The sequence below is a fragment of the Nycticebus coucang genome, chromosome 2 (assembly GCF_027406575.1).
Source record: "Nycticebus coucang isolate mNycCou1 chromosome 2, mNycCou1.pri, whole genome shotgun sequence".
NCBI classification, from domain to species: Eukaryota; Metazoa; Chordata; class Mammalia; order Primates; family Lorisidae; genus Nycticebus; species Nycticebus coucang.
This window is the reverse complement of record NC_069781.1, coordinates 9,826,887-9,846,610: the sequence shown is the minus strand read 5'-3', so window position 1 is coordinate 9,846,610 and position 19,724 is coordinate 9,826,887. Positions and strand designations below refer to the sequence as shown.

At 53.7% G+C, this 19,724-nt stretch overlaps 1 protein-coding gene across 1 annotated transcript in view; it reads right to left on the bottom strand.

Moving 5' to 3' along the window:
* Positions 1 to 2,457: 2,457 nt before the first annotated feature.
* NIBAN2 (niban apoptosis regulator 2) overlaps positions 2,458 to 19,724 on the bottom strand; it is a 56,249-nt gene continuing 38,982 nt past the window's right edge. Inside the window, exons 4-14 of the mRNA XM_053563363.1 lie at positions 18,914 to 19,019; positions 17,225 to 17,392; positions 12,525 to 12,640; positions 11,351 to 11,455; positions 11,088 to 11,250; positions 7,226 to 7,413; positions 6,301 to 6,456; positions 5,763 to 5,879; positions 5,444 to 5,551; positions 5,239 to 5,350; positions 2,458 to 4,809 (exon numbers count right to left, since the gene is read on the bottom strand). Coding sequence (XP_053419338.1) covers positions 4,217 to 4,809; positions 5,239 to 5,350; positions 5,444 to 5,551; positions 5,763 to 5,879; positions 6,301 to 6,456; positions 7,226 to 7,413; positions 11,088 to 11,250; positions 11,351 to 11,455; positions 12,525 to 12,640; positions 17,225 to 17,392; positions 18,914 to 19,019 — 1,932 coding nt within the window. The 3' untranslated portion in view covers positions 2,458 to 4,216. The remainder of the gene's footprint in view (positions 4,810 to 5,238; positions 5,351 to 5,443; positions 5,552 to 5,762; positions 5,880 to 6,300; positions 6,457 to 7,225; positions 7,414 to 11,087; positions 11,251 to 11,350; positions 11,456 to 12,524; positions 12,641 to 17,224; positions 17,393 to 18,913; positions 19,020 to 19,724) is intronic.

Genomic DNA, 19,724 nt, shown 5'->3' with positions numbered 1-19,724 from the left:
AGGGGGTGCTGAGGTGCAGCATCCACAAGAGCAGGTGGCTGCGCAAGGCCTGGGATGGCAAAAAGCTCCCCCCAATCCAGGCCTGTTTCCTACCTCACTAGGACCGTCTTTGTCATCGTTACACAGTTCCAAGCAGGGGTGGGAGGTGTGAATGCCCTTTGTAGTGTGGGTCCTGCTCCCCAAGGCAGGGCTGGTGCCTCTTTCTGTGTAGAACCCCAAATTCAGGCAACCCAAACTAAACTCTGCGGTGTGTTGGAGATAGAGAAAGGTTTATGTGATTTGGCCAAAGCAGGAAGACGGGAGGGTAAAATCTCTGAGGTCAATCATTGCAAAAGGATGAAGTAGGGAGGTCTTATGAGGTGAGGGGCTAAGGGGGCTGTGGCAGGTTGAGAGGGAGGGGGAACGTTTGCGTTGTCTTTAGTCAGATAACACCATGAATAACCAGACTTCTGGAGGTCAGCAGTTAGTTGCAACATTTTTTTTTTTTTTTTGTAGAGACAGTCTCACTATATGGCCCTCGGTAGAGTGCTGTGGAGTCACACGGCTCACAGCAACCTCCAACTCCTGGGCTTAAGCGATTCTCTCGCCTCAGCCTCCCGAGTAGCTGGGACTACAGGTGCCCGCCACAACACCCAGCTATTTTTTTTTGTAGAGACAGAGTCTCACTCTACCGCCCTCAGGTAGAGTGCCGTGGCGTCACACGGCTCACAGCAACCTCCAACTCCTGGGCTTAGGCGATTCTCCTGCCTCAGCCTCCCGAGTAGCTGGGACTACAGGCGCCCGCCGCAATGCCCGGCTATTTTTTTGTTGCAGTTTGGCCGGGGCCGGGTTTGAACCCGCCACCCTCGGCATATGGGGCCGGCACCCTACTCACTGAGCCACAGGCGCCGCCCACACCCAGCTATTTTTTTTTTTTTTTTTTTTGTAGAGACAGAGTCTCACCTTATCGCCCTTGGTAGAGTGCTATAGCGTCACACAGCTCACAGCAACCTCCAACTCCAGGGCTTAGGCAATTCTCCTGCCTCAGCCTCCCGAGTAGCTGGGACCACAGGCGCCCGCCACAACGCCCGGCTATTTTTTGGTTGCAGTTTGGCCGGGGCCGGGTTTGAACCCGCCACCCTCGGTATATGGGGCCGGCGCCCTACTCACTGAGCCACAGGCGCCGCCCCCAACACACCCAGCTATTTTTTTGATTGCAGTTCAGCCGGGGCCGGGTTTGAACCCACCACTCTTGGTATATGGGGCCGGCGCCTTACCGACTGAGCCACAGGCACCGCCCAGTTGCAACATTTTTAAGGGTGATTTTTTTTGTTCAAAACAAATATATAAATTTTTCTCCTGACCCTCTTTCTGCTTGACAAAGAAACAGCAGATCAGCAGTTCATAACTGCACGGGAACAGTGGGTGCTGGGCAGGAAGCTAGTGGTCAGCATGTGTAAGCAAACAAAGGCCTACTGAGATTTTATATTATTTCAGTCAGTAAACAAATGCCAGGATATTAAAATATCCAAGGGGCCACATTTGCACCTGGGAATCTCTGATGGTTCTCCCTACCCTCCAATGCCTTCCAGGGCAGCTTGCCCAAGAGGGAGACCTAGGCCTTAGGCAGGGTTACTTCAGAGCAGGGGAGCAGTGTTTGTGGACCCCCCCAGCTCCCCACTAGGACCCAGGAAGCAAGGACCGTCACTGGCTTTATGGAAGAGTTCAAAGCTCTGTTAGTGACTTGCCAAGGGCAGCAGCAAGGTGGCAATTGCACCAGGTCTCTGGCCCCTCAGCCTGTCTCACCCCAGCCCTTGGTGACTGGGAGTGGCTCAGACCCAAGCCTTCAGCCACCATGATTCAGCTGGCACAAGGGAAACACATGTACCCCAAGGTGACTGGCTATCACCCCACCTGATAGGGACATATTTTTACCTGTAAGTGGGGCAACCACCCACAGCTGCCAGGGTGTCCCTGTGCCACCTGACTTCAGCTGAGGCTCCCCACCCTCCACCCTATAATTGCATGTGATCAGGGGTCTTAAAAGAGCTGGTGGCACTGTTTAGACCAGCATGACTCTGGGCCAGCCCCACCAGGACTTAGCTACAGCAGGTCCCCGGGGCTGCCTGAGGAGCACCCACACAGGTCTGGCTGGGGAAGCTGCCTGCACTGCTGGCAGAAGACTGTTCGCCTTAGACAAGTCCCTCCTCTCTGAGCCTCAGTTTCTGTCTCTATAAAATAGGATAATATAAGAACTTGCGGGCGGCACCTGTGGCTCAGAGGGTAGGGCGCCGGTCCCACATGCCGGAGGTAGCGGGTTCAAACCCAGCCCTGGCCAAATTAAAAAAAAAAAAAAGAACTTGGACTGTGGGCCTCCAGGTATTCAGTCAAGTGATGAGCCAGAAAGCCAGGTGTAAGGGACCAGTCCCCAGCCCAGGTCTCCCTGTCTCCCTCCGCTCACTGCACCACACAGGCAACTGGCTTTAAATAAAGCATTTATTGATTAGTAGAAGCTTAAACAGTTTGCATAATATTTTCAATACAATATCTGGTAAGGATGATCGGAAACCCTTGAAGGCACTGTAACTAAAGCATCTGAAGACAAAGTGTCGGTAGGAGAGGAAGGTGACGTGGCTGAGACCAGGGCTGGGGGGTTGAGGGTCCCTGAGCACCAGCCGTCACCACACATTCTGTGGATCTAAGGCCCCCACCCTGGAGAGCAAGTCTGGGGGATGGAGGGTGCAGGGTGAGGACAGGGACCCACCCAGGGGACCTTGAAGGAGTCAACTTCTGCTCTGCCTCTTCCCCTCACAGCAACAGGAGAGATTCTAGAGCGAGAGCTGCCAAGCTGGGGCACCTTTGCTTTACACCCAACTCCAGGACTAGGAAGCTGTGAAAGGATGATGGCCAGGCCCAAAGTGACTCCCAGGTAGCAGAGGCCAAGCCACAGCCTGACCCCAAATCGTCCAAGAGGGTCACCGGTGGTGTCTTGGGGGCCACGGTCTATCCCTCTGCTCCCTGGGGGGCAGTGAGTACCTTAGAGTGGCCCTGAGGACAGAGCCCACCAAGCCCTGCCTTCTGCTCTAGCCCAAAGCATGAGTGTTGGCACAGCAGAGTTGGGAAATGGAGGGGACCCTGGGGACCCGCAGGCCTCAGGCAAGAGGGAGGGGCTAGGCTGGGCTGGCAGGAGAGATGGGGGCACACAGCAGCCCTAACTCCACCACATCAATGTCAGCCTCACCCACACGCCCCCAGCATCTCCCAGAAGTCAGCTCCCTCCATCCCTCAGGACACGTCCCCTCCGCACACCAGAACATTCCAGCCTTTCTCATTTCATCCCTGGCCCCTTGCCTACGCATCTCTGACGGACAACCCCCTTCCACCCGTCCCTCCCCCGGAATTCCCAGCCTGGCCACACACACCCCCTTTTATTTCTCCTTCCCCACGTCAGGAAAACCAGGCTTGTGTCCACTTTGAGGCCAGGGAGCAGAACAGAGCCAGAGATAGCGCCTTAGACTCCATCTTCCTTGTCCCTGCCCCTGGGTGAAATCCTAGGGATTCCCTGCCTTCACAGCACATTACACTTTTTTTTTTGAGGCAAGGTCTCACTTTATCACCCAGGCTAGATAGAGTTTCAGTGGCACCATCATACCTCACTGCAACCTCAATCTCCTGGGCATCCAGGTAGCTGGGACTACAGGTGTGTGCTGTCATGCCTAATTATTCTATTATTGTAGAGATGGGGTCTTAGTATGATGCTCAGGCTGGCCTTGAATGCTTCTCAAGTGATCCTCCCACCTGGGCCTCCCAAAGTGCTGGAATTACAGGTGTGGGTGTGAGCCACCGTGCCCGACCTATACATGATGCTTTTACCTCCATCTCCAAGAAGGATGGCAGGACTCACGAGGGAAACAGGGCACAGACAGGCAGGGCAGAGCTTCCAGACCCCTTCAGCTGCGTCCAGCCCTAGCACAAGGACGAAAGCCCCAAAACCAGACCCTGCATCCAGGATCATCCCACAGAAGAGAAAATGAGGAGTAATAAAGTGTTGACCAAACCCAATGAAGTGACTCTGGTGGGCTCATCCCTGGCTGACCCTTGCAGATGCCACACCAGCCCCTGCCCACCTCCACCACAAGGCACAGATTGGGGTGGCCCCTCCCTAGTGCTGAGCCTGCCTGTGCCTTAGGGGGTGTCCTCTGCGCCATGTCCAGCAGAAGTGTGGGGACTGGCTGATCTAGAACTCCGTCTGTACCCCTGCACTGTCCTCAGTGGTGATGTGGATGGGGGGGCGGCTGCCAGGACTGGACACCTGCTCCCCAGTCTCCTGGTCACTGGGCTTGGGGGCGTCCAGATCCACAGCCTTCCCAGGCGAGAGATGCCGGGGTGAGGTGGATGGTGAGAAGGCCTCAGGGACTGACGAGGGCTGGGGGCTCTCCTGAGCGGGGGCCCCGTTAAGCAGGGGGCCAGCTGGCAGGGGGCTCTCAGCCCGTAGATCCTGGGCCAGCAGCCCACGGAGCTCAGTGACACTGTCTGGGGACGCAGGGGATGGTGGCTCAGGACCAGCCTCAAAAGGCAGCCCTGCCTCCTCATCTTGGACCACGGAGACCACCTGCTTGGCACGCCGTCGCTTTTCCGAGAGAGGGGCTGCTTCCTGGGCACTTGGGCTGGGGCTGCCACTGCCCCCACCCCTGCCGCTGTCACCATACTCTTCGCCCCAGTCGATGGGTGCTCCCTCAGCCAGCAGGTGCAGGTTAGGGTCGCTGTTGTGCATGACCATGCTGTCCCGGTACAGGTTGTGCTTCCTCTGCACGGCAGCCTCCTTCACAGCTGCAGGGCCACAGGGAGAGGGGTGGGAAGCTGAGTGGCAGCACCACAGCCACCCCCATGCCTGTGTCCAGATGGGATCTGCCTCATCCCCCTGTGGGTGTCTGTGACTGGGACATGACTCATTCCAGTCCTCACTGCTGAAAGCAGCCAGACTGTGATGATAACCCTAGCCCAAGCTGGTGATGCTGTGTCATCCAATGTCTCATCTGCCCCTCCCTGCAAAGCCAAGAAGCTAAAAAGAGATGTGAGGCCGCCCTCCTGGGGCCACATATTCAACAGCCGGCTTAACCCAGCCCATGGAGCATAAGGCTTGGGCTTGTCTTTGTACCTCACCTGAGGCCACCAGCGGCTACCCTGATCTCCTTCTAGCAATACTAATCTCAGTGGTGGTGGTGGCAGGAGTGGCCGCCCCCTCACTGCGGCACTCACCCTGCAGGATGTCCTTCATGACGGTCTGCAGCACCACCTCCTCATATGTGTTCTCCACCAGGATAAACCTGGCAAAGTCCTCGAAGATCAGCTCCTGGAAGCGGGGCAGCTCCTGCGCAGGAGGGACGGCAGAGATGGGAGGTCAAGGCCAGGGGCAGGAAAGGGGAGCCCACGCCCCACCAGGGCCCAGCAGGTGGGGGCGCACCGACTTGCAGGTGGGCGCCAGCTTCTTGAGCAAGAAGGGGATGGTGATCTGCAGCAGTGCCTCCCGGAAGAACCTCTTCCGCACAGAGCTGCTGTCATAGTCATATTTCTGCAGGGAAGGAAGGGCGTGGGGAGCAGGCTCTGCAGGTCAGGGGGTTCCACCGGCCCGGATGGGAGGACAGGGGCCAGTGTGCTGACCTCAGAGTCCTCATCTGCAGAGGGGACCAGTGGCAGCTACTTGCAAGGACAGAAATCCTACCGGAGGCTAAGGATTGGGCTCATCAGGGCTTGGTGCGGACAGGGTGGGTGGGGCTGCTCACCTTCAGCACCCGCTCAAGGATGCGCTGGATGGACGTGCACAGCTCCTCCTTTGTGGGCCCCTTCCCCAGCTCCTGGTGCAGGAGGGTCTCAAAGGTGTACACGGCATTGTCCATTTGCTGCAGGGCACACCACGGGGCACTTGAAGCCCCTAGAGTAGCCACACCTACTTCCTGTATGCCACCAAGATGTCCCCAGCCAGTCCCTCCCCCCGCCCTCCAAGGCCTGCTGGGGAGGACGGAGGAGCGGTCTGGACTCGTTCACTTGTTCACCCACCCACATTTACTGAGTGTCTATCACGTGCCTGGCACAGTGAGGGCACAGGGCAGTCCCTGCCCTGGGGGGACAGGAAAAGGCTTGGGGAGCAAAGAGCTTCCCAAAGGAAGGTGTCTCTGAGCTGAGACATGAGTCAGAATTGGCCAGATGAGCAGAGCAGGAGAGAGCATGCAGGAAAGGTGGCTGTGGTGTGGCAGGGGGACCATGGCAGGTGCTGGGGCAGGCGGTGGGCAGGGAGGGGTGGGGGCAGCAATCAGGGCCCACCTCCCGCATGTGGATCTGGGCTCGCTGCTTGAACACAGACGTGCTGGATACGTCGAAACGCTGCTGCAGTCCGTCCAGCCGCAGCGGCTCCATCTTCTCGTAGCAGCTCTGCATCTTCAGGGGGTGGAATGCCAGCTGGGACAGCTTCTCCATGTACTGCAGGGAGGCAGGACGGTGCAGCCTGAGCAGGGCGCCCCAGTGCCAGGCAGCCCTGCAGCCCTGCACATCCTCACATCGCCTGGGCCCGGCTCTGGCTGGTAGGGACAGTCACCTGGGGGTGGTGCCCACAAAGGGAGGCCCAGGAGGCAGGGGAGCAAGGGCCCCTGGAGAGGCCAAACTGGGTGCTGGGAGAAAGTGCTCATCCCTCCTGGGGTTCCCAGTAACCACACACAAGTCATTCACCCTTTCTGGGCCTCAGTTTCCTCAGCCTCCCAATCAGGGAGTGGCTTTGTATGATTTCTGATCTTGTGATTATCATTGTTGTGGACTCCCAAATTTGGAGCATAGTGAAGGAAGCTTAGACACAGGATAAATTCTGTCCACACCCAACAACTGTGTGGGCCGTAGGCAGCCAACTGCCCCAAAATGGAGCCTGTGGAATGACATTGACCCCGAGTTGGTAAATGAGGGCAAGGAAGAGATGGGCCGTCTCCACGTGGAGGGCGCATGACTGGTTAAGTCTCCCGGGTGGTCATGCACTCACAGGTGAAGCTTGCCTTCCCACCCTCTCCCTCCATCTCTTCTCAGTTCAATTCTTTTATGTTTAGCACCTTATAAAGGCAGATGGGGGGTGGTAGGGGTAATGTCCCTCCCCCCCAGAATTCCAACAGCTTTGGCCTCTGCCCCGGGACCCCCTCTGTCTACAGGGACTGCCTGGAAGGGGAGTGGCTGCTCTGAGTCCCACCCGAGGCGGCCCCGGCCTCACCTCGCCCAGCTTGTCGATGCCACCTTCATTAATGACATTCAGGTTCATATCAGTGACCTCCTTGAAGAAGACATCCCGCACCTCAGTGAAGCCCTGGCTGGTGGGCACCATCAGAGCCTCCAGGATGGATGGGATGTAGGGCTGGACATGGTTCCGGACACACACCTCGGCCTTAGGGAGGATGAAGGCTGCGCCCGGAGAAGTCATGTCAGCGGGCTCCCCAAGAGCACCTCCCCGCTGCCCCAGAGCTTGGATGCTGGAGGCATGACGTCCTATTATTTTTAAGGAAACCCAGTGGTGGCTCATGCCTATAATCCTAGCACTCTGAGAGGTCAAGGAGGGTGAATTACTTGAGCTCAGGAGTTCAAGACCAGCCTAGCCTAAGCAAAAGAGACCCCACCTCTACTAAAAATAGATAAAATAGCAGGCATTGTGGCAGGCACCTGTAGTCCCAACTACTTGGGAGACTGAGGCAGGAGGATCACTTGAGAACAAGAGTTTGAGGTTGCTTTGAGCTATGATGACACCACGGCACTCTACCCAGGGTGACAGGGTGAGGTTCCGTCTCGGGAAAAAAAAACCCACTGCCTCAGTGGGTAGGGTGCCGGCCCCATATACCAAGGGTGGCAGGTTTGAACCTGGCCCCAGCCAAACTGCAATTAAAAAAATAGCCAGGTCAGGAGGCGCCTGTGGCTCAGTGAGTAGGGCGCCGGCCCCATATACCGAGGGTGGCAGGTTCAAACCCGGCCCCGGCCAAACTGCAACCAAAAAATAGCCGGGCGTTGTGGCGGGCGCCTGTAGTCCCAGCTACTCGGGAGGCTGAGGCAAGAGAATCGCTTAAGCCCAGGAGCTGGAGGTTGCTGTGAGCTGTGTGAGGCCACGGCACTCTACCGAGGGCCATAAAGTGAGACTCTGTCTCTACAAAAAAAAAAAAAAAAAATAGCCAGGTAGGGCGGCGCCTGTGGCTCAGTCGGTAAGGCGCCGGCCCCATATACTGAGGGTGGCGGGTTCAAACCAGGCCCCGGCTGAACTGCAACCAAAAAATAGCTGGGCATTGTGGCGGGCACCTATAGTCTCAGCTACTCAGGAGGCTGAGGCAGGAGAATCGCTTAAGCCCAGGAGTTGGAGGTTGCTGTGAGCTGTGATGCAACAGCACTCTACCAAGGGTAACAAAGTGAGACTCCCACTGGTGGCAACATTAGCAAGCTGAATGATTCCAGAGGCCCAGTTGATAAAGGTGATTAATCTAGGCTCAGTGCCTATAGCTCAGCAACTAGGGCGCCAGCCACATATCCTGGAGCTGGCAGGTTTGAATCCAGCCCGGCCCTGCCAAACAACAATGACAACTACAACAACAACAACAACAAAAAAAAAATAGCTGGGCATGTGGTGGGCGCCTGTAGTCCCAGCTACTTGGAAGGCTGAGGCAAGAGAATAGCTGAAGCCCAAGATGATTAGTCTATGCAGTAAAAATAACAAGGTGTTCCAAGATTGGACCCTGATACATGTATTTCTGGAACTGAGATGAGAAAACTAAGAAAACTGCTAGTCCAAAGTGATAGCCGTTTTCTGCTTAGCTAGAGGTAGGGGGAAAACTCATCTTTGGGAGCCTTGAATAAAAAATCAGACAGACAGTTTAGCAGATTCGATGAACTTCTTGGTTTTATAAAAACCAAACTGATTCTGCTCTGGAATGGCATGGTCTGGCTCTGCTAATTATGTAAAAAGCCCTTTTCCTAGCGAGCAAGGACCATCTCTAGAACATTTCTGACCAATGTATTTTCATGTCCATCCACCCCTGCACAGCAAGTGTTGTCTGTTCTGCAGAATAAATGTATAAATGTCCCCTCTCAGTGTCCTGTCTAGCTCCCAAGGAATAGCTAATAAGTAACAACCTGCAGGAAACTGACAACTGCTGAGATGGCACTCAGTGGACGGGTCACAGGGGACAAGCCCCTGGAAGGATCTCGTCTGCCAGGGGCAGAAAGGAGAGTGACTAACCTGAGATTTACTGCAAGTAAATCAAGAGTTAAACTGATAACTACTAATGTGACACGTGACAAAATCTGTGACGAACAGGAGGCTTAATCCTCCTGGACAAAAATTTTGATCTTGGCTCAGCACAGTGACTCACACCTATAATCTCAGCACTTTGGGAGGCAGAGGTGGGAGGATCTCTTGAGGCCAACAGTTGGATACTAACCTAGACAACATAGTGAGACCCCATTTCTCTCTCTCTACATATATATATATATATTTTTTTTTTCTTTTTTTTCTTAAAGACAGAGTCTCACTCTATTGACCTGGGTAGAGTACCCTGGTGTCATCATAGCTCACAGCAACCTCAAACTCTTGGGCTTAAGCAATCCTCTTGCCTCAGCTTCTTGAGTAGCTGGTACTACAGGTGCCCACGACAATGCCCAGCTAGTTTTTCTATTTTTAGTAGAGATGGGTCTTGCTCTTGCTCAGAACAAGAGCACAGGCAATCCACCCGCCTCAGCTTCCCAGAATGCTAGGATTACAAGCATGAGCCATCGTACCCGGCCCCAAAAATAATTTTAAAAGTAGTCAAACATGGTGGCAGGCACCTGCAGTCCTAGCCACTCAGGAGACTGAGGCAGGAGGATCACTTGCACCTAGAAGTTCAAGGATATATTAAGCTATTATTGCACCACTGTATTCCAGCCGGGTGACAAAGCAAGACCTTCTCTCTTAAAAAATAAAAATAATGGGCGGCAACGGTGGCTCAAAGGAGTAGGGCACCAGCCCCATATGCCGGAGGTGGCAGGTTCAAACCCAGCCCCGGCCAAAAACTGCAAAAATAAATAAATATTAAAATAAAAATAAAAGGCCAGGCAAGGTGGCTCACAGCTATAATCCTAGCACTCTGGGAGGCTGAAGTAGGTGGATCACCTGAGCTCAGAAGTTTGAGGTTGCTGTGAGCTAAGATGCCACAGCCCTCCACCAAGGGCAATAAAGTGAGACTCATTCTCAAAAAACAAATAAAATAAAAATAATAATAATAATTTGATCTTCAAGAAATAACAACCACAAAGTAACTCACGGGATTTGTTTCAAGTAACAATAGTGCAGACTTGATTCTGATTTTATTTTATTCATTTATTTTATTTATTTATTTTTTTGAGACAGTTTCACTATGTCCCCCTCAGTAGAGTGCCCTGGCATCATAGCTCACAGCAACCTCAAACTCTTGGGCTCAAGTGATTCTCTTGCCTCAGACTCTCAAGTAACTGGGACTACAGGTGTCTGCCACAAAATGAAGCTTTTTCTTTTTTAGAGACAAGGTCTTGCTCTGGCTCAGGCTGGTCTTGAACCTGTCAGCTTAGGCAATCCAGCCACCTCAGCCTCCCAGAGTGCTAGGATTACAGGCATGAGCCACTGCGCCCAGCCTAATTCTGATTTTAAAAACTACCAATGATCGGCTCAGCACCTGTGGCTCAAGCAGCTAAGGCGTCAGCCACATACACCTGAGCTGGCGGGTTTGAATCCAGCCGGGGCCTGCCAAACAACAATGACGGCTACAACCAAAAAATAGCCAGGCGTTGTGGCAGGCACCTATAGTCCCAGCTACTTGGGAGGCAGAGGCAGGAAAATCGCTTGAGCCCAAGAGTTGGAGGTTGCTGTGAGCTGTGAAGCCATAGTACTCTACCCAGGGCGACAGCTTGAGGCTCTGTCTCAAAAAAAAAAAAAAAAAAAAAACTACCAATGATCAAGTCATTGCTGTAAAATTTACCTGGATCAAGAAATAAAAAGGAAGTTCGTCTTGATCCCTGAAGAGCCCATGGTGTCTGAATGCTGTCAGACCCTCTGACAACACAGGCCTGGAGGGTGGTCTGCCTACCTCGGATCTTACTGGCCAGATGCTCCTTGGAGGTGATGATCTGGTCCATGTCCGTGCGGATGACGGCCTCCATGGCTGGCCGGGCCAGCTGCAGCTTAGCTAGTACCTCCTCGAAGTTTGCCTTGGCCTGCTCATACACCATGCGGTATACGGCGTCTGAGATCTGGAGGCAGGGTGTCAGTATCAGTATCAACACCAGGGCTGAGGGGCACCGGGCAGGGTGCAGACTCCCACCCCCATGCCAGGGTCTCAGGCACACCCACCTGGATCCACTGCCGCTGCCGCTCCTGTGGTTTTCCCTTCAGTCGTGGGGCGAGCTCTGCCTTCAGCTCAGGGCCCAGCTCCTCCATCACCAGGTTGCTCAGGATCTGAGGCACAAGGCAGGTGAGGGTCGAAGCCTGTCCTGCTGGCACATTTCTTCCCACATTCCAGCAAACCTGACCACTCAACCTACCACCCAGGGCTTGGCCCTCTGCTGCCCACCTCCAGTGCCCTCTCTACAGTGCGTCATCCTCAGAGGCCCCAGACTCAACTGCTTTGGTGTCCTTGGGACCCTCAGACTCAAGGGACCCACCTCAGGGCCTTTGCATATGCTGCCACCCCCACTTGGAGTATCACACTTGCTCCTGGCTCTGCCTGCACGTGGAAGTATGTGTATTTGTTGAATGTCTATTTATCCTTCTAGAACAGTGATTTTGAACCGGTGTGCCATGAGAGGATCTCAGGTGTGCCTTTTAAAGAATATCAATTAAATTATTTTCAAAAGAAGTTTAAAGCACAGTAAGTATAAATTCTTTTTTACTCTTTTTTGATCAACATAATTTAAGTGTGCCGCAGAAGTTTAACTACAGGTTCAGGTTTGCTGTGAGATAAAAAAGGTTGTAAAAGACTGTGCTAGACTGATAGCTCCCTAAGGGGCAAGCTATATCCATACTGTTCATAGTTGCCCTAGCACCTTTGGTGCTATGTAAGTGATTAAATAGGTGCTATATAAGTGATTAAATAATAGCCAAGCACAATGGCTCACGCCTATAATCCTAGCACTCTGGGAGGCCAAGGCAGGCAGATTGCTGGAGCTCAAGAGTTTGAGACCAGCCTGAGCAAGACTGAAACCCCGTGTCTACTTAAAATAGAAAAACTAGCTGGGTGTTGTGGCAGGTGCCTGTAGTCTCAGCTACTCAGGAGGCTGAGACAAAGAGGATCGCTGGAGCCCAGGAGTTTGAGGTTGCTGTGAGCTATGAGAGCACAGCACTCTACCCAGGGCAACAGAGTAAGACTCTGTCTAAAAAAAAAAGAAATAACAAGCACATTAACCTGCATCAGCTCCCACTTGTCCAAATCTGAGCTTGTCTCCTTCCAAGACATAGCGCTCCAGAGCCCTGTCTCTGTACCCAGCCCTCCTACTATGTGGGGTCCTAGGGTCACTCCAGGCCTCACCTGCACCTCGTTCCCACATAGCATCTCCCAGGTGCCGTACAGCTCCTTTGACTGGCGGTACATGCGGATGGCGTCTGTGAACGCAGGGCCTTCCACCTTGGAGTCCTCAGGGATCCCTGCCCAGGAGAGGGACAGGAGAGAAGATCAGCACAATGACCTATTGGCCTCTTCTAAGACAAACTGACAGACTGACCAGATCCTCCTCATACGCAGTAGGAGGAGTGGCTGTGACCCCTGCTCCCTTACAGCGGTCACAGTAGTGGCCATAGCAGTAGAGTGATAATGACCCCACTACCAACAGTAACACGGAGAACCCGACCCCCCACCCGGCTGCCTCCTTATCCCCTTAACTCCTCCAAGCCACCCCAGACCTGACGCTGTCATTGACCTGCTTCACAGGTAAAGGGACAAACTGACTGGAGGTCAGGCCACTGAGCCCAGCATCCTGAGGGCAGTGAGGGGCCATGGCTCTGGAGGCACCCAGAGACCCTTGCTTAACTCCTGGTCCAGGCCTTGCTGCTGGGTCAGGGCTCTGCAAACTGCCTGCAATGGGCAGACACCAAATATCCTCAGCTGTGCAGCCGGACAGCCCCTGCTGCACCACTCAGCTCCATCATCACAGCGCAAACACCAACGCAGACCATCAGTAGACAAAGGCTGTTCTAATCGACTTTATTGATAAAAACATGTAATGACTGGATTTGACCCATGGGTCACAGTTTACAGAGCCTTATACTAGATCACTGAACCCAAAAGGGCCTCAGTTTCCTCTTTTGAGCAACAGGAACAATGCTGCTGGCCCGGCCTCACACATCCACTGGGGAGCTCCAGGGGCATAGTGAACTGTGAAGTCCAAGAGAGGGAGGTCAGCCCAGCCCCACCCTGTGCTGCACTCATCAGTGGCTGACAAACTGACTTGCCGGTTGGCCAGGCCTGGATCTGTCCTGTTCACCACTGAGTGTTCAGGTCAGCACTTGGCATCAATGCTAGAACTTTATTAAAGAATAAATGGAAGAGTTTATTATTGATGACAACTAGAAAAACCATTATTGTTGTGGGTGCTGTGAGTGGCCAAATGCTGACCAGGTGGGACAGTGATGGAGATGTGGACCTCCAGGCCCGGAGCAGGAGCCATGTGGCAGGAAAGTACAGCATCTGACCGGGGGAAGAACGTGGTTAAGCACCATGGAGCCAGGCAACCGGTGAGCTCCCTGGCCACATGCCTCTGACCACTGTGTCCCCAGAGCCTAGGGAAGGGGAAACGGCAGATACCACTGTGATGACTACAGGCTGAGTCACCCCCACAGAGAAAAAGCCCCTCTCTGGCATGGGGAGGGAGGGTTCCCCAGCTGACCACGGGACCCACTGCCTGTCAGAGCCAGGAGGGAGCTCAGAGGTGGGAAACTGAGGCCCAGTGCCCAACCCTGCAGTGGCAGCAGCTTGGATTGGGATGGGGGTATGAGGACAGTCTGACCCCTGTGTTTTAGGCCCCGAAGTCAGGCAAGAGTGATAGGAACAGGGCAAGGTGTTCCAGCCAGGGTGGCAGCCGTCTCTGGGCAGGGACTGGCCCACCTGTCATGGGGGAAGCCTCTGCCAGGCTCTCAGATAGGCGGGGTCTCCCAGAGGGGTTTTGCCTGAAAAATCCAGGCGGCGCGTTACATGCAGATGCTCTGGCAGGGAGGGGACTTTACATCCTGCAGATACCACGTCAGGTCTGCAGGGCGGGGCCACTTTCTAGGTGGCAGGGCCAGAGAAGCGGGAGGGCGGCTGCTGATGTCCCAGGCCTGGCTCTGGACAACACCACCCAGCCTTGGACCACAGGGCCCTCTGCACACCCTGCTCCTCAGTTTGACAAGTGTGAGGGTCACCTCTCCTGAGTCTTCCCATGTGCTCTTATGCACTGAATTGCATCCCCCTCAAATTCATAGCTTGAAGTTCTAAGCTACGGTACCTCAGAACTGACTGCATTTGGACACCGAATAAAGAAATGTTAAATTGGGAGCATTAGGGTGGGCCTGAATCCCATATGGAAACACGGAGAGATGACTATGTGAGGACACAGGGAGGAGAAGACGGCTGTCCACAAGCCAAGGAGAGAGGCGTCAGGAGAACCAGCCCTGCTGACGCTGAAAAAATCAACTGTGTGCGCCCCCAGCCTGTGCCACTTTGTCACAGCAGCCCAGGGAAACTAAGACACTGGCCCTGGGCTGAGGCTTCACACACATCAGCCTGTTTAATCCTCAAGATCCTGTGAGGGAAGGGGGTTCTCAGCCCCACTGTCCCCGATGAAGAGATTAGGGCCGCTCAGACAGGCAAAGTCACTGAAAAGTTACAAGGACATGTGGCAAGGGAAAGGCAGGACTGGAGCTTAAACCCAGCACGGGGGACTCTAGCCAGATCTGGAGCCTTCCTGAGAAAGGAAGTTGCATTCCTCAGCCCTGGCAGCAGGCAGAGGGGCCACGGTCAGACAGGAAGGGCCCTGACCTCTGCCCAGGCCCACATCGAGGACTCCACGCGGCCAGTGCCCTGGCTGCCTCTTGCCACCTCCAGCTGCCCCAGGAATGCAAGATGCGAGAGGGCCAGGGACAATCAGCGTCCACCCAGTTTGGCCTCCTTCCCCACCCGCCCCCCATTTCCTGGCAGTCTCTGGAGTGAGCAATTCCAGGCTCCACAAATTCCAGGTCCAGCCTCTGAGATGGAGGAAGCAGAGAACTTTCTCACAGTCCTCGGGATAGAGCAAAGCCCCCATCTAAAGTCAGCCTCATCTGTTCCCACCCTCTCACCCTGAGGGACACCCTCCTTCCCTGGCCCAGAGCTCTCCCTCCTGCCACAATACCCCAGACTCTAGGGGGTCCCCGAAAGCCTCCAGCTGAGCACTCACTCATGCCAGGCACACACCAACAGCTCTGCCCAAGCAGCTGGCCCATTTGCTCTTCCCACACATTTCTAAAGTTCAAGTTTTATCACCATCTCTCCTGCACACAGGGGGAGCCCAATGGTGGCTCTTCCCCACCTTGTTCTGTGCCCACCCCTTACCCTACCTGACCCTGCCAGGCCAGGTCAGCCATTAGCCTCAGACACCCAGAGGCTGGTTGGGCGGAGGGTATCCAGGCTAGGCAGCCAGAGCCCCGAGTGCCTCCACCCAGTCACAGTCCCACAGCCCCCAGGGACCTGGGAACAGGAGACCCTTTGTGGGTGGCAGGGCCCAGCCCAGGTGGCAAGAGGTGGCCTAACTCAAGACCTGGTTCCTCCTGCCTGGCAGATTCCAGACAGGGCAGAGGTGGCTCTGGGGAGTTGAGCAGGAGGGGTGAGGTGAGCTGAGTTCCTGCAGTGGTGGCCCGGAGGCTGCCAGTGTTCACTCTGCCCCTCCAGCTCCACCACCATGTGGAGCTGCACCCAACGGGGGTTGGAGGGTATTCAAGAACCTCCCTGTGCCTTCCCAAGGCCAGATCAAAGAGTTCAGCATCCAGGACAAAATTGTTCCTTCCACAAGGTCAAAAAGACACCCAGGGTTCCACCCTCAGCTGGGAGACAATCCTAAGTCTTTTGGTCACAATCTGTAGGGTCCTGCAAGGCCCTTCTTGACCTGCCCCCAAGGCCCCATCCAGCTCCATTCCATGGTCCCTACTCCCTGCCCCTGGCCTTCACTTCATCCGGCCACTACCTCTGTGTGGAACGTTCCTGCTCTCTATGCCCTTTCCTCTATCAGGTCTCAGCTGAAACATCACCCCTCAAGGGAGCCTGCGGGGATTGACCCTCACAACACACACACACTCTCAAGGCTCCCAGGCGGGTGGCTCCCACCCAGCACCCACCCGGCAGAGCTATGACTCCTCATCTGTTCAGCATCTGTCTTCCCATCAGACGGCAGTCTGCATGAGGGCAGGAGCAGTGTCTTAATCTCTCACTGCCTCTGCAGGCAATATTACCATATGGGATTCAGGCCCAGCCTAATGCCCTCAATTTAACATATCTTTAAGACTCGGTGTCCAAATTTTTAGCAGACACTAAAAATGTTTATTGAATAAATAAGCTGGAAGGGTCACCACACAAATTTAGAACAATAAGGCCCTGAGGAAGGAAGTGAAGTTTCCAGATCACCCGGCACATTGGTGGTAAAGAAAGAAATAAGATACATATATATATATATATATATATATATATATTTAATTAAAGAAAGAAATAAAATATACATGTATATATATCTTTTAAATTAGGCCAAGCGCAGTGGCTGACACCTGTACTCTGAGCACTCCATTGAGTTCAACAACAGCCTAAGCAAGAGCAAGACTCTATCTCTAGTAAAAATAGAAAAGTTAGCCAAATGAAGTGGTACACACCTGTATTCTCAGGTAGTTAGGAGGCTAAGAAAGAAGGACCACTTGAGCCCAGGAGTTTGAGGTTGCAGTAGTGAGCCATAATGACACCACTGCACTCTAGGTGACAGAGCAATACCCTGTCTCCAAGAAAACAAAAACACTTTACCAAGTATGAAGTGGAATCTGTGAATCCTTATGAACCCCCTAAGATGCGTGAAATTATCCCCGATTAAGGGTGATATTACAAAGGTTCCTTACAACCCCAGAAAGGAAATTACAGTAGAACAGCTTGTAGAGCAGGGCTGCCACACCACACTCAGCCACTAGGTGTCCCCACTCAGCACACAGCCCAGACACCACCCCTGGGCTACAGCGACTCACCATTGTTGCAGTGACGGATGCAGTCCTGCAGCACTGCCTGCCACTTGTCCTGCTCGCCTTCCGTCATCATGCAGAAATAGTAGTGACGCGCATAAGGATGCCAGAGGATGAGCGGGAACTGTGTGGGGCACTTGAGGATGGGGGCACTGCCCGATTTTGATGTGGTCCCTGTGGAGACAGTGTGCTAAGCAGCTGCCATACTTGGTTACAACTTCAGGGATCCTCAAACTTTTTAAACAAGGGGCCAGTTCACTGTCCCTCAGACCATTGGAGGGCTGGACTATAGTTAAAAATATATATATATGAACAAATTCCTATGCACATTGCACATACCTTATTTTGAAGTAAAAAAAAAAAACAAAACAAGAACAAATACAATCACACTGCCTCATGTAGCCCGCAGGCCGTAGTTTGAGGACCCCTGCTAGCCAAAGAATGGCAGGAGACTGTTCCCGTGGCCCCAGCTCTGAGAGGCAGGCTCAGGCCTAGAGAAGGCTGGCCTGTCCTAGGGTGACCAGCAAGCTGATGGGGTAGCAGCAGGCTTCTTTCTGGCTGGACCCTCCTCAGCCTGGCTAAAGGAGCCTCAGAACCTGGCATCCATGTAGACCCCTTTATTAGGGCTGGCAATAAGTCATCTCATCCAGTTCCCTTCTGCATGGAAAGCGCAGATGACCCAGGGTCTGAGCCCTCAGGCTCAAAGGCCAAGCACTGCCTTCTTGAGTTTCCCTTCAAATTTTAGTTATAGAGGCCAAGTGTGGTTTAAATGTCCAAAAGGGAGGGAGGCATGTGGAGCGGGGGAAACAGAATAAATCTAAAGGAATTTCCCTCTCTCTCACTTTCTATTTTGTCCTCACAGATACTCAAGATCCAGCGAGATAACTGGTCCTGGGCTGTGACCCTGCCACTGTTGTTAATAATATGACAATAACAGTTCTTCTTCTTGCCCTGGCTCTGGGTTGGCCTGTACTGGGCTCAGTGCACACAGCACCTCTCAGGATCTGCATGACACCCTGAGGTCACTCCTTTGAGTGCCCGTGTTTGCAGCTACAGGTCAGAGAGGTGCATGACACGTCTGAGCAGACTCAGCAAAATGGAGGCAAAGTCAGGGCTGGAATCCAGGCATGGCAGGCTCCAGCCAAGACCACCACAGGGGCTTTTCAGCCATGCCCCAGCGGGGACCTGCCCCTCGGTTGCCAGGGGTCATCTGAGAGGCATGTATTTTTCCTATAGGGCTTCTGTAGAGGCTCGACCAAGGTGAGATAGAAACAGGCTGCTAGAAGAAAAACTCCTTAAGTGCAGCACTGACCTGCCAATTTGCAAATGGGGACACCAATCACCTTCTCCCAGAGGTTCTCAGGGACTCAGGGAGGTAGAAGGGTAGAGAGCGAGGTCCCCATTCCATAGCTGAGGTACAGAAGGCGCAGGAACTAGTAGTGCTTGGATGAGGGCCCACATTGGTCCAGCCCCAACCTCTGTGTGGTCTTGAGCAAGGTCCCCTCAAGCCCATGAGGCCTTCCCTTTGAGGACTCAGGTTGGGCTGGGTACCTGCCAAGAGCTCTGCAGGTACCATGCTCAGCTGGTCTCTCTGCAAACACAGGGCCTGGAACAAGGGGATAAGGGCCACCCCTCCCCTGGCCAACTCCTGAGACCTACACAGGGCATCTTGGACTGGGGTGGACGGTCCTTTACCTGGTAAGGAGTTGCCAACAAGTTCCAGGTACTGGTCCAGGGAGGTGAGGATTTTGTAGCCTGCGCTATTGATGATGGCTCGCGGTGGAACTTGCCTCTCACAGGCCTGAAAGGGGCAAGAGAGATAGTCCCCAAGGGTTAAGTGTGTGGCCAAGCCCAGATCCCATCTCCAATTGTAGACCCAGGGCCCAATTCAGTGTTGCCTTCCCACAATGGAGTGCGGGGAGGGGCAGGAAGGAGAGTCAAAAGAGGACTAGAGGGAAGAAGAGTCGGACTGTGATAGTGACCAGCGACAGCATGGTGCAACCTAGACCCAGACTCTAGTCTCAATTTCTGGCTCCACTAGGTAGTGTCTGTGTGATACTGAAGACAAGCTGCCTCCTATGCTAGAGTTCCTTACCGAGAAAACCAGGGTAATAACAGTTTCTGCCTCACTGATCTGTATGAGGACTGAGTGAGATAATCCACAGTCCCTGGGACACAACCAGGAACCAGTAAGCTTTGCTGCTGTGGTTACCATTATCATCACTACTGCTACTATTACCTCTGTTACCAGCAGCTCCACTAGTTGAATGTTGATTACATATCAAGCTTGTGCTAAGGGCACTCACTTCACAGAATTCTCACAATCCAAAGAGGTAGATTAGCCACAAATTCATACAGCTGGGAAGAAGCAGGCTTAGGACATGGATGTGAACATCAACCAGAGATATCTGCTTCCAGAGTCCATGGTCTTTGACCATTACCCTGGACTGCCCACTAACTCCTAGGTTCTGAGAGTTACACAAACGTCCTTTGGGGAAAATTAGGT